At 37.4% G+C, this 14,655-nt stretch overlaps 1 protein-coding gene across 1 annotated transcript; it reads left to right on the top strand.

Moving 5' to 3' along the window:
- Positions 1 to 433: 433 nt before the first annotated feature.
- LOC126278610 (coiled-coil-helix-coiled-coil-helix domain-containing protein 7) lies at positions 434 to 12,718 on the top strand. The gene is made up of 3 exons (XM_049978851.1): positions 434 to 605; positions 687 to 785; positions 12,557 to 12,718. The coding sequence occupies exons 1-3, from the start codon at positions 519 to 521 to the stop codon at positions 12,662 to 12,664; spliced, it is 294 nt and encodes a 97-aa protein (XP_049834808.1). The 5' UTR covers positions 434 to 518; the 3' UTR covers positions 12,665 to 12,718.
- The last annotated feature ends 1,937 nt before the right edge of the window (positions 12,719 to 14,655 follow it).

Genomic DNA, 14,655 nt, shown 5'->3' with positions numbered 1-14,655 from the left:
CTCTTAACACTGCTGATGAATTTGTAAATAGAGGTGTAAAAGTTGTCTAGCAATTATAAACAAACTGCTGCTATTCTTACAAATTATTATAATCTGTTAATTTAATTCCAAACAGCTTCCACTTATTTGTCTTTAGACTGTGAGTGGAACAACTTTCTGTAGGTAGTGTTATAAAGTTGTAGAATTGAATACCGCACAGTGCAAGCTGCATTTCAAAACGCATAACATATATACAAGTGTAACAATGGAGGGTGCCTTATGCAGTTTGATATCTGTTTTGTGAGCTAATGAATAAATGAAATGAATATCAGAAACCGATTCTCGCTGTCATGTGGAAAAATTTGACGCCAGCATTGCTGGTATACGTTTAAGTGGCGCTGATTTTGACGTACTAAAGTTATCTCTGGTCAGAGATATCATAGCGGCCTACTTCCAAAACAAACATGGAGCAGAAGTAACATTTGGAACAATCCGTCAATCCACACGAGTGACGTTAGAGTATGCAATGCATGGTTTAGATGACAGAAATGGAAGCAAAACAAAGCCGTGCTGCGCACAGGAAGAGAGACCAATTAAATAATGATGATAATAATCCTTGTCTGAAGGTTAATTTCCATTTGAAATATCTGCTATACGTCTTAATTACGAATAAAACAACCCTCTTAATTTAAGAATTCCTGTTTCAGGAGCAGGAAATGTCACTCAAATGCTTAGGTGCCAACAATTATGACAAAGACGCATGCAGTAAGCATTTTGACAACTACAATGCGTGCAAGAAATTCTGGGTGAGCAGAGATTTACTTTCTTTTTATTTCGTCAAACAACGAAGAGAACAGATATGCATACCCTACAACTGTAATTGTTACTTACATTGAGTTACCTTTGACTAAATACAAATGATCATTTAAAGCATTATTATGAATTGGGTGTGAAAAAAAGCAGTTCCACCCAGGGTCGTTGCAAACCCCAAATGCTTACCACGATAATGTCAGCTCATTATATCATTGTCAGAGTGATGACTTCATGTTGGCTATAAAAACACCCACCGTACATATCTAACGCGTTTCTATTACAAATGTATCAGTCACTTGAAAATCACTACATAGTAGTAGTTTTGCATGATAATGTAAAGTGAAGTATTGTAAAAATTAATGGTGTCGAGCGGCTGAAACCAATTTTTTCTTTCGAACTGTTGGTAAAAACAAGAAGCAACTCGTGAATTAAAGATTGTGCAATTGTTTTCCAAAATAGCAGTGAGTGAACACGAAAGTACATATTTGGCTTTGCAATTATAATTAATAGAAACAGTAAGTTTTAAGGTAACTTCGCCTTTGTGAAGGTAAGTCAATATCATTTCAACCTCACCGTGTCAGATTTTGATCTAGTGTGTACACATCCCCTCTGTGAAATGCTACTGTGCCAAGGTGGGATGACTTGTGTGCTTCAACGATCGAGTTCCGTTGGTGTAACCTCAACAGAGAGGTATCTGTGGACAGTCAAGATAAACCTGTGCTTCATGTAGGGGCAGCAGCCAGTGGCAGTGGTCTGGATGGTAGATCGACTTAGCTTTGTAATTTTAACCAAACTGGCCTTGCTATGTTGGTACTGCAAATGGCAGAATGCAGGAGGACCTACAGCTGTTATTTTTCCCAAGACCATACAGTTGTGCTATATGACTTAGTGAAAATGTCGTCGTCTCCGAGAATATTTAGTTATTTGCATGTTCCGTTGACTCATTACACAACTCGGTAGATGTTCAATGATTTTTAAGGCCGAAAACATTACTGTGAGGATCAGTCAAATGAAAATGACACAGAAAAGAGTAAGGAAACTGTTTGTTATTTCAAAAGTAATAATCATAATTGTTAATGCATTGATCCTCACTGTGAGACAAGATGGTCAGTGACCTAATGGAAATGTGTGTGAAGTTGCCTAAGGAGCCATAGTGGACTTAGGTGTTCACATCTTCATCTGAAGTAAATGGACAGCCACATACATCTTTCATCGGAGCTCTATAAATATGGACACCATATGGGGAGAGATCGGGACTGTGTGGAGGATATGTAAGGGTTCCCCAGAAAAACTTCTGCAATGTATTCAAAACAACCAGGGTGAAGTGTGGGTGGGGCCCACATCCTCCATACACCCCAGTATCTCTCCATGCAATTTTTATAGCCCTGAAGAGACATTCGTGCCCTTCGGTTTGCTTTGGAAGGTGCGTGCCTGTGTACAATCATAGTTCCACAAGCCAACTTTTTCCATGAAGGTATTCATGTCTTGTCTTACAGTGGGACCAATGTATTTAGAGGTATGATGATTACTTTTGAAACAATAAACAGTCTACTTAATTTTTTTCCGCATACATCTCATTTTTATTTTACTGCCGCTTCTATCTTCAGTAACACACTAAGGCTAGGTGATAGGCAGTGATAATCATTTCTTCTTATCACATTGTGTGTATGAATGTTTACAATCAGTGATTAATAGTTGACAACAAACTTCATAAGGGAGTAAACATGCTGTGAGACTGTAGTCAGTAAGGTCACCTGTTTAAAGAGCTCTCTAGTACAAGAGGTTCTAGAGTGAACACTACTTATTACTCTTACTATCTGCTTCTGTACAACACACTTCTATGATTGATTACCCCCATACGGCTGGTTAGTCGGGGATCCATACCAGATAATATTGTTACAAGAAATGAAGAAGAACCAAAGAAGAGCAGCATGTTTTATTACAGATTCATTTAGCAAGCATGAAAACATCGCGAAGATACTCGTCCAACACTAGTGGCAGACACTGCTCGAGAGGTATTTTGGGGGTGTGGTTAACTATCAAAGTTCTTAAACATTCATTTCTAGAAGAGTTAACCAATATATCGATTCCCCCTAGGTAAAGAAAGTAAAGCAGTCATCAATCTAAAAGTTGTTTTGAACATCACTGTGCCTCTTTTAGGTGTTATACCATTGATTTCCTTCGAGCTTTGAACTGACATAGCCAGCCTGTCACTGAGAGACCTAGAGTTTAATGTGGATCCTGAACCACAACGTAACTCGGCACTTTTCACATCAAGAAACATTGCTAGAGGTCAAAGGAATGATAAGTGACAGATAAAAATCCTAAGACTGACCAGATATCTACATCCATACTCCGCAAGCCACCTGACGGTGTGTGGCGGAGGGTAACTTGGGTACCTCTATCGGTTCTCCCTTCTATTCCAGTCTTGTATTGTTCGTGAAAAAAAGGATTGTCGGTATGCCTCTGTGTGGGCTCTAATCTCTCTGATTTTATCCTCATGGTCTCTTCACGAGATATATGTAGGAGGGAACAATATACTGCTTGACTCCTCAGTGAAGGTATGTTCTCGAAACTTCAACAAAAGCCCGTACCAAGCTACTGAGCGTCTCTCCTGCAGAGTCTTTCACTGGAGTTTATCTGTCATCTCCGTAATGCTTTCGCAATTACTAAATGATCCTGTAACAAAGCCCGCTGCTCTCCGTTGGATCTTCTCTATCTCTTCTATCAACCCTATCTGGTACAGATCCCACACTGCTGAGCAGTTTTCAAGCAGTGGGTGAACAAGCATACTGTAACCTACTTCCTTTATTTTCGGATTGCATTTCCTTAGGATTCTTCCAATGAATCTCAGTCTGGCATCTGCTTTACCGACGATCAACGTTATATGATCATTCCATTTTAAATCACTCCTAATGCGTACTCTCAGATAATTTATGGAATTAAGTGCTTCCAGTTGCTGACCTGCTATATTGTAGCTAGGCCTAAATGATAAGGGATCTTTCTTTCTGCTGAAATACTATGGAGAAAAAAATAGAGAAAGATTCGACCTCACACCTACATCTATATATACACACAGAAAGGTACCAGCAATCATTCTTCCCATGTACTATTCACAGATAGACCAGGAAAAGGAGAAGTGAAGTAGTACACTAAGTATCAAGTTGCACAAAGTAACTTCCACCACATATTGTAAAGTGGGCTTCAGAGTATAGATACATATTCTACCAGTATTTGGAGGGATGTAGAGGTATTAAAAACTGGAACACACAGAACTGATGTTCAACAGTAATAGTTATTTTATAGTTCATTGTGAACTGGCTTTCAGCTTTCTAGGCCACAGACAGTCCACTCAAAATTAGCTATTGTTTATAATTGTACAAAGATTGTTTTTTCCAAAGATAGATGACTTTTCATGACTACATATCTGTACAAAATATACAAACATAATTAAATACTCAAAGAAAGTATGAACAAATCTTGTATTGCATTATACTCTAAGATTAAATATATAACAATGTGTGATATAAATAAGTAACCGAGATATGTTTGAAGTAAAATTATTTCCAATTCAGCAGACTACACAGTCAGTCATAGGTATTATCAATGGGGCCTTCTCTGAGCATCTTATTAGCTGAAAAGTTTATAAATAATTTTGAACAAAGGTTTTTAGATAAAGACATGCTGTGTTCTAAACTACTACAGTGGTCTGCCTATGTAGCTAATTGGTCAGCATATCTGACTGCTGTGCGGAGGACCAAGGTTCAATTTCCAGTACTGCCAGCAGTTTTTCTGTGGTGGGAGAACCAGAACTTAGCCTTGTGATGCCAGTTGAGGAGCTACTAGAGTGATAATTAGCAGCTATGAGGTCCGGGAAGCTGATAACAGTCTGGAGAACAGAAGGTTGACCATATCCTTCTCCATGCCCCATTGAACGACACAGTGGATGGTTGCTACTGACTTAACTTTGGTATGCTGTAGAATTACTGAACATTTTCTAAGTTTAAGTATAATACATTTCTTTGAGATAGAAAAGCTTCTGTCCAGAAATCAGCATGGTTTTAGAAAACTGCTGTCATGTGAAACTCAGCTTGCCCTTTTGTCACATTACAAATTGTGAAGTATGGATGAAAGGCAGCAGACAGATTCAATATTTGTAGTTTTCCAGAAAGCATATGAGACAGTGCACCAGTGCACACTGTTAATGAAGGTCCAAGCGGTTGGAGTAGATTCAAAGGTATGCGAGTGGCTCGAAGACTTATTAAGCAGGAGTGCTCCAAAGAAATGTGATAGGACCACTCTTCTTCTCTGTGTACATAAATAATCTGACGGATAGTATGAGCAGCAATCTGCGACTGCTTGCTGATGACACTTTATCATAGGGGAAAGTATTGTCATTGATTGACTATAGAAGGATACAGGTCGACTTAGATAGTATTTCTGTTTGTTGTGATGAATAGCACTCATTCTAATTGTACGAAAATATTTAAAATGTATGTTAATGCAGGTGAGTGGGAAAAAAAATGTGCAGAAATGTTTGAATATAGTCTAATGTTGCACTAAGTGTCACGTCACTTTGATTAAATATTGAGGTGTAACTTTGCAAAGCAAACAAGTCCATTAAGATGATAGTAGGGAAGGCTAATAATCAACTTCAGTTTATTGCAAGAATTGTAGGAAAGTGTAACTCACTCAAAAAAGAGACAATGTATTGAACAGTTGTCCAACACATTCTTGAGTACTGCTCGGGTGTTTGAGATCCCCATCAAGATGTATTAAAAGAATACCTTGAAGCAATTCAGAGGCATGCTACTGGAGGAAAGAGAATGTTCTTCTCGCAAAAAACCGCTGAGAAAATTTAAAGGACAGGTATTCTCAGCTGACAACAGAACAGTCTACTGCCACCAACATACATTTCATGTAAAGATCAAGAAGACAAGAAATTAGGGGTCGTTCAGAGTCATTTATACAGTAATTTTCCACACTTCATTTGCAATTGGAACAGGAAAGGAAATGACTAGTTGTGGTACATGATACCTGCCCCTAGTATATGCAGGGCTGGGTCCATATTTGCAGATATGTTTTGCAAGCCAGGTAGAGCTCCTGCCTTACCTAGGGAGGTTTTTTTCAACAGAAGAGTTGCTGAGCTGTTCACCTCAAAGCCTTGTGCTGCTGTGTTGATACATGGCGCACAGGTCGCAGCACACAGAGCTGCAGTCGCAGGCTCCTATTTGTGTCTTCATAGTCACATGTCCACATGACAACGTGCCTGTATTCCTCTGCTGCAGTGTACTTAGGTCACCCAGGCAGACCAATCAGCAGTTCCAGAAAGCCCCACTTTGCCTTTGCCTGGATCACAGCTGCTGGACTTCTGTCAGCCACTCCGGAAGGCCCTGCTTCGCTGGACCTGCACCTCAACTACCCATGAGCTCACGTTCTCGTGGGACCTTGTCACTGTTCATTTGCATCACCACCATGCTATTGATAATCATGGCGCCGGTCGGTTTGGCTCCTTCAGTCTGGAACCGCATGACCGGTACAGTCACAGGTTCGAATCCTGTTAGGCTGGTTTGGTTTAAGTAGTTCTAAGTTCTAGGGGACTGATGACCTCAGATGTTAAGTCCCATACTGCTCAGAGCCTTTTTTTGACAATCGTGGCCCTCTTCATAGGGGGCACTTTCTATGCATTGTCACAGAAAGGCATTCAAGTTACACTCATGTGTGGACCTTCATCCTCTAAAGCTGTACTGAGTTAGTTCGTTGTGAATTAACAAACTTTGGTTCTGCAATGTGTGCATAGCAACCACTACCTTGGAACACCATACAGTCAAGGATCTCAATACCTTCTGCCATACACCATATGGCAGCTTGCAGAGAATGTAGGTCTAGATGTACTGTGCTTGTGGACAGGTACCACCAGGCAACAATTAAACAAATTTTTCGACTGTAATAAAATTAATTTTACAATGGAGCTGGGAGGAGACTCAACTTTTTAAACCTTACTGCTGACATTAGCAAAAAAATTCTTTATTTAACATATACAGCAAAGTGGCTTTCTGCAGAGACAGTAATACCTACCAACTCCCACCATCCTGTAACAAACAAACATACAGCTTTCCACTCCATGGCACACCACCAGCTTTCTATACCACAGACCAAATTAGATTTTGAAAATGCATTAAAAATAATTAAAGAAATTGCATACAGTAATAGCTATAATCCTGCCCTGATTTATAATGCACTCAGTAGGAAGAAAAGACAGAAGGTAACAGCGCTTCTCTATCTTCCTCACAATGTGATAATATCCAGGAAATATACACCAGCTTTTTGTACTAGCAATATTTATTCACATTCTTTTCAACAGTAATGACAAGATTCCACTTTTAGAAGAGAGTGGAATTTATAGGATTTCTTGCAATATGTGTGGCAAATTATAATTGGGTCAAGGTCTGGTAGGGCTATAACTACTAGACTGACTGAACAGGAAAGGAGTTGGAAACTGAAAAAGAAAGATTCCAAACTTTTTAAACATGCTCTGCATGAATGTCATTCTTATGAAATTAAGTGAGGCATTCAGAATACAAGTGGTGCAAGTCCAGAGTAAGTGTTTCTGAGATATCAGAGGATAAAGACATATGGGAATAAAACAATCAGCATAAACTTCAGGCAAGCAAAAATGTACTTTTATTTTAAGACAGACAATCGTGCTTCACTAGTTCCATGCAATTTAGAGTACATAGAAGAAACATTGTAGCCTGCGGCAATGTTTGAAACTGAAAATATGGACTTGCTTCAGTAAACTCCTGAAAATAATTGCAAACAAAGTAGTACACAGTATAACAGTTCCATGTTTAATATTTCTATATCCCTTCTTGTACTGACTACATTTGCCTACATATTCACACACAGAACAATTCATGATTGTCTTCAGACTCACCAAACTATTTTTGATGTGTGTTTGCAATACAAGGATTATGTTCGAAGAAATGGTGCTAAACGGGAGGAATAGAAGTGTGCATATCCAACATATACTAATACTTCTTTGAATCCGTACTTGTTGTTCGCTGCTTGTTGAGACTGTCTTCTTCTGGTAGCTGATGGGCTGGTCTTCCTTTACCTTTGTTTGCCAAATTAATTTTGTGGAACTGTATGCTAGCACCAAGGCTGTTTTAGTTAATATGCATGTCTCTTTTCATACTTCAACCACTGAATGTCTAACCAGTTCCCGCTGTGAGCGTCAGTTGTTTTCTTCCATTTTACAATGGCTGCTTCCGATTACATTGGGGATAAAAAAATCTGTATGGCATCATTTGAACTATTTTAAACAGATATTTCTTCTTGAACTCTTTCACAGTGGTTATCCAGTCATCTGACAAATAAACATGCACTGCTTTTCTACTCTTTGCTTCTATCAAGCTGAAGTCGACATCATTTCGTAGGTATGGATGCCCTGACACAAGAAATTTATGGTTTATGATTTCTGTTTCCATTCCAAGTTCTTGTAATAGTTGCTTCAAAGCAAGTGCCATTTTTATGTTCCAATTGTGTCCTGTGCACCTGTCAGAATATACAGTTGTGTGTTTGCAGTGTTTCAAAACAGATTATGTTGTTGTCAAACCATGTACACAAATGGTATAAGTGATAAAAATGTGGCCCATTTTTCGCAACACATTTTGAATTGCTTTAGTTTACCATCAGTTTCTTCTGAATAGTGATCTCTGCCCATAGCAACAATAAATTGTTGTGATGGAACTACAAATCTTTGAAACACAGCATGCTGCATGGCCTTGCTTCACTTGTCCTCTGAAATAATAAACAGCTCTTCCAGTTGCCAAGTAAAGTGGTGAAATCTGACACCACACAGCTCAAATAGGGACTTTATTCACTAGTCTGTGGAAAATATCCCATAATTCAGAGCGTACTATGCCTCTGTTTTCAAAACAAGTTTTGTGGATTTACACTACTTATACTCTGATCGTCTCAAATTTTATGTTCTCTGTAGAGCAAATAAAGCTGAAAACTAACTTTACTAGAAATTCTTACTATAAGGAAACACCAATCACAGAATCCTTATGTGATTCCTAAGGAAAAAATACAGTTCAATTATTCACCCTTGCTAAAGTAACAGCAGCTTTTTAATATTTTTCTCTGCCCTAAGATAATATCCTCATTAAATAATCATTGTACAGCTGTAGACTCTTGCTGACGTGTGGAGTGTCTGTTTAGTCTTTAGTTGTCTGAAGATGGGCTAGAAAGCTGAAAGCTTGTTCACAAAAAACTACAGAATAAATATTATTGTGAAACATCAGTACTCCGTATTTCAGTTGTTAACATAGATAATTTGTTCAAGAAACAAGGGGACCACCATGTTGCTGAACATGCTGCCAAACATGATATCCTTCATTTCAATGGCTGCTTCACAGCCTGTGTATTATGAACCCTTCCAACCAACACCAGCTTTTCTGAATTGCTATCTTTAAACTTCATCAAAGGAAAATAGATACACATAAAAAACACATTTTTCAGAAAATAAAATAAAAGGGTTGTTTTTGAGATTTTGAAAGCCAAACTTTATGGATTTTTGCAAGACTGAATTAATCTCATGGTAGTGTTGTGTTGCACATCAAATTAAAACACAGTTCAGGAGTTTTAAAATGGCACCACTGCAAATCTGTAGCTTCAATTGTTTTGGCCTTACAATCAAATTGATTACCCACAATGTTTAGAAAACAACAGTTTTTAATATTTTTGATCCCAAAAACATAAAAGTAGCATAGCCAAGAACTGTTAGATTTCGCAGTAGTTGTTAACTGTCAAATATTCGAAAAATCTGAGAAATCTGTAATATCAAGAACCAAAAATTTAGCAAAACTGGTTGACTTGATAGGAATGGTGCATTTGATAGGAACTGACACTGTGGTTTTCAGTCCAAATACAATTATGATACAGTTCTTCACACTAGTCTGTCCTGACAAGCCTCTTCATCTCTGTATAACTTTTGCACTCACATACATTTGAACCTACTTACTGTAGTCAACACTCAGTCTCCCTCTACTATTGTTACCTTCCACATGTCCATCAGTTACAAAATTGTTCTTTACATAACTGGGTCCACAGCCACCAAGTACTGGTTAAATGAGCACATTTCTCCACTGAGGCTATAACTTAATGCAACACTTTTATTTGCAATTGGCCAATTTCAACCTCATAAATATTATCAAGCATCTGCAACGAAATGGCCACACATCTAATGTTTGTAGACCACACATGAATGCAAAAACTAAAATATGGGAAAGAATGCCAAGGCATTTTCCAGTTAACTTTGTTGAACCTTCTTATAACACAGTCATGACCAGTGTTAAGATAAGTATGAACTACCTTATTTTATGTATAGTCTACAAATGGTTGGTTCATGACCACATGGTTGCAAATACTTGATAATGACTATGAAGTTGAAATCAGCCAGTATTAAATAAAGTATTACATAAAGTTTCAGTCTCAGTGGAATGGAGTCCTGATTTAATTGCAAATTTGATAATTCATTGGTAGGACAGCTTGTGTACTATGAAATTATCGTCTCTTATAGTTAATTAATGCCATAAATCTATATTCTACCCAGTCTGATCCAGTGCCTTCTTGTTAGTAATGCAATCTACCCATCAGCTCTCCAGAATTCTCCTGTTGTTGTTGTTGTTGTTGTTGTTGTTATCTTCAGTCCTGAGACTGGTTTGATACAGCTCTCACTGCTAATTGCACCACATTTAAAAGATTCTATTCTCTTCTGCTTGTTTTTCTGTAAAAGGCTATATCCAAAGAAATACTACAAGAAATACCTGTTAACAATTAAATTTATGTTAATTGTTTACAAATTTCTTGTTTTCACAAATATTTTTGTTGCTATTGCCAGTGTGCATTTTATATCTTCTCTGCTTTGGCCGTAATCAGTTATTTTTCTGTGCCAATAGCAGTACTCCTCTACTACTTACAGTGTCTCACTTGCAATCTATTTCACTGAGCATTACCTTAATTTAATACAACTACATTCCATTTCTCTTTATTTGCTTATATTGTTTATGTTCATCTGATACAAAATTTTCAAGATACCATCCATTCCACTCAACTGATGTTTCAGTTCTTCTGCCATCTTTAACAGATTGCAGTGTCACTGATGTATCGCACAGTAATTTGATATCCTTTCCCAAGGTCTTCTTCGTAGCTTGCACAGGACCTGTCTCTTTCCATTCCTAACTACTGCTTACCTTTCATGTTCTGTGGCTCTTAAATTGCATTTCTTGGGATTACAAGTCGATAATAAATTCAGATAGGAGGACCATACCACATAATTACTGAAACATCTAAACAAATCTCTATTTGAATGCACGTGTTGTCAAACACAGGTGATATAAAAATAAAAAGAGCTAGCATACTTTCCTTACTTCTTTCATTTCATAATGTCATATGGAATCATTTTTTGGGATAACTCATCAAGCCAAGATAAAGTTTTGTGAGTCCGAAACAGTTAATAATTTTTTTTTTTGTGGTGTGAACTGAAGAACATCCTGCAGATGCCTGTTTAGCTAACTAGGAATGCTAACTACTACCAGTACATATATTCTCTAATAAAATTTGTTATTTAAAATTGCTGAGAGTTGTAGAGAGCCTTGTGTGTGTGTGTGTGTTAGAGAGAGAGAGAAAGAGAGAGAGAGAGAGAGAGAGAGAGAGAGAGAGAGAGAGAGAGAGAGAGAGAGAGAGAGAGAGAGAGAGGATTCAAAGTAGTATCACCGATCAGATCTAGCATCGTCGATCAGATATCATATTAAACATTTAGTTCTGTATTATCTGTTTGGTTGTGCCAAGTCACATATTGAAGGCAAGCAATTACATACTGGCTCCAATAAAATCATGCCTAGTAAAGCATTTTGATGTTAAACTCAGCAGTTTTTTATTGGGAATGTCAGCAGCAGAAACCATTGCACTGTTTCAGCTGGGATACAGAGAGAAAGTATTCATCCAGGCACAGTCCACAAATGTTGCTGTTAGTTTTTTAATAAAAGAAAGAACGAAAGAAAAAGAGGTTGGATGGCTGTTGAAAATTAAACATGTCAAATGTCCCTCAGCCTTCGAATAGATGAGAACAAAGTATTACAGAATAGTTATTCAGTTGGATGAACTGACTGGGAAACATCTGTTTTTGTCAAGGAAATCTACAGCAGAAACCATTGTGCCCCTTCAGCAGGGATATAGGGTTCATGTCAGTGCATTCAGCCTAAAGATTTGCAGGTCAAACCTCGATGTTGATGGAACATTAAACCCACCCTCCCTCCCTCCAATAAGTAGGACAATACGGCTTAGTTTTTTTTAATTTTTTTATGAAGAAGGTAATCCACCATGAACTTGTTTCCCAAGGCACCATAGTTAACCAGCATTACAGTTTCCAAATGCCTAAACAGTAGCATGATGCTTCTCAGTAAAAATGCCGTTGTTTGAAGAGATCAAACAACAAACATTAAGTCAGATGGACACTATTTTGTGTTACTGTTTTTGAAATGTTTTCTGAAAACCAGGATTTTTAACTGAATAATGCTCATGACTTTGCTCCCACCTTGTGTATACTATACATTACTGTTAATTTAGATGAAGCAGGCAAGGGCCATTTGCAATTATGTACAGATCTCAGTAAGTCGCACTACATGTTTTATCATCTTACTTATGCTATGGTGTGCATACAGTGCCTACAGTGTATCATATCTAATTATTGTTTCAGGATGCTGTTAGATCAGATAGAAGAGTGAAAGGGATTGTCCCTTATTTACCACCAGCAGAAGAAAGGGAAAAAGTTAAAGAAGAATACATTGCGACTCTAAGGAGATAGTAAAGTTGTAGCTGTATAGTTAATTGTAATAAATATGTTTTATATTATCTAAAACTGTGATTGCATGTGTAAAACCTCTGAGGTTATACAAAGACTGTAGCTAATAAACTCTGGATTGGTACGTGTTACCATTCACCTAGGAAAACACAGTTAGCACGCAAGAGAGATTGATTGTAAAACACTTCTGTGATGCATCCTAGAATATTGTTAAGTGTGTGTGGTACCCATACCAGATAGGACTAACTAGAGATACCAGAGAGATTAATGGCAGCACAAATGGTCTCAGGCTTGTGTGATCCACAGATAATGACAGAAATATATAAAAAACAGGACTGCCAAATGCTTGAAGGTAGATGCCAGCCATCCCATAAATGTCCACTTATAAATTTTCAAGAATCAGTATTAAGTAAGGAATACATTAGGTCCTTACATGTATCACTGACATAGGGACTGCAAAGACAAGGTTAGATTAATTATAGTATGAACAGGGCAGAGAAATTTAAGCAGATACGTATGGAATGGGAAGAAACCCTAAGCTGTTGTACAGTGGGAATTACTCACTGCCATACGTTTCACAGTTGTTTGTAGAATGTAGATATTGATTCAATTGCCAACTTTTTTTATTTCAAAGGATTTTCTTAAAGGTCACCTGATCAGTTAATGTTATTTTTTAAGTATAGCCATGCTGTTTTTATAAATCACTTCAGTGACAGAATTATGACTAGCTATGTTGTTTAACAGTGGAACAAATAGCATTAGTTCCCATGCCCCCCTTTGCTACTAAAATTGTTTCTTTTCTGTGACACACAGCCTATTTGCTTTTTAACTCAGGGTCTTTTAACTTTTGTAGTTTTACTTGGGAGACACCTAGAAAAATAGTTGCACTTTCCTTATACTTTACTACTCAGACATGATATTAATTTTTTTATTTATTTTGTTGGTGCCCAAAAACATTGGTCAGCTATGGTTTTGTTAATTAATTCTATGACATTAGTAAAAAAAAAAGAGAGAGAGAGAGGGGGGGGAGATAAAATGCCTCCCGAAAGCAAAGAAAGCATTGAAATTGCAGATCAGCCACAAGCCACATGTAACTTTGCTTTATTATGGCATGTTTCACTCAACCAACATGAGTGTCTTCAGAAATTATATAGCTAACGGCCAAATATTACAATTTGTAAGATATCAAAATAACAAAATGTTTCATGTGATTTGCTGTTGCTGTGAAATTTTAATTGTTAATGGTTGCTGTTTCACTGCAAGTAATGCCTGTGCTCACTAAAGAAAGAATGGTTCTTGAAGCCCATAAATTTTAAAGAGAGAGTAAGGAAAAAATCACAAAGAAACTATCAAGTCTGCAAGGAGTAAGGAAATTGTCATGAGGAATGTAGTGATTGCACTAAAAACCAGTGTGAAAATGAGCAAGAAATTTAGAAGTGGCAATAATATAAAAAATGTCTGTGGGTAACTAACATTTCTTGGACGCATATGAGACACTAATATTATAGTGAATTTATTCCTTTCATAACACATACTGATCATCAGATTTGAGTACAGGTGACACACTACATCAAGAATGAGGAATATAATACACTGATATAAAATGAAACTATTAAAATGGAGCAGTATTCAAAAATTAATATAATTTTCCTGAGAAATAAATTTACACATTAAGGCTAATGGTCAGTGACGTCCTTCTCAAATTAGCAGCTCTTCTTTGATGAACTCTGCCGGCAAAAAGTAACATTTATGTATCAGAGTATCACATAGGTTATTTTTCAATCAGTAGAAAATGTAGGATAGAACACCAATAATATGGTGTAGAATAGATTGTACTCACCCTCTTAACAGCAGACATACACATTTATACGGGCACATGGCAACTGTTGTCTCTATGTGCAGAGCCCTGACAGCGGTGAGTATCAGTCTTGGCTGGGGGAGTACTGAGGATACAGAAGGGGGTGGGGAAGGGTAGTAGTGACAGGGTACAGCTG

Source organism: Schistocerca gregaria, chromosome 6 (genome assembly GCF_023897955.1).
Source record: "Schistocerca gregaria isolate iqSchGreg1 chromosome 6, iqSchGreg1.2, whole genome shotgun sequence".
Taxonomy (NCBI): Eukaryota; Metazoa; Arthropoda; class Insecta; order Orthoptera; family Acrididae; genus Schistocerca; species Schistocerca gregaria.
Note: the sequence above shows the minus strand (reverse complement) of the source record. Positions and strands in the feature narration are given on the sequence as shown.

Bases quoted from the DNA above. Each gene is read 5' to 3' on its own strand.
- LOC126278610 (XM_049978851.1), top strand. From the start codon at position 519: ATGACAGAAATGGAAGCAAAACAAAGCCGTGCTGCGCACAGGAAGAGA. The intron at 606-686 runs GTTAATTTCCAT...TTCCTGTTTCAG, and splicing joins ATAATAATCCTTGTCTGAAG to GAGCAGGAAATGTCACTCAA. The intron at 786-12,556 runs GTGAGCAGAGAT...TTATTGTTTCAG, and splicing joins ATGCGTGCAAGAAATTCTGG to GATGCTGTTAGATCAGATAG.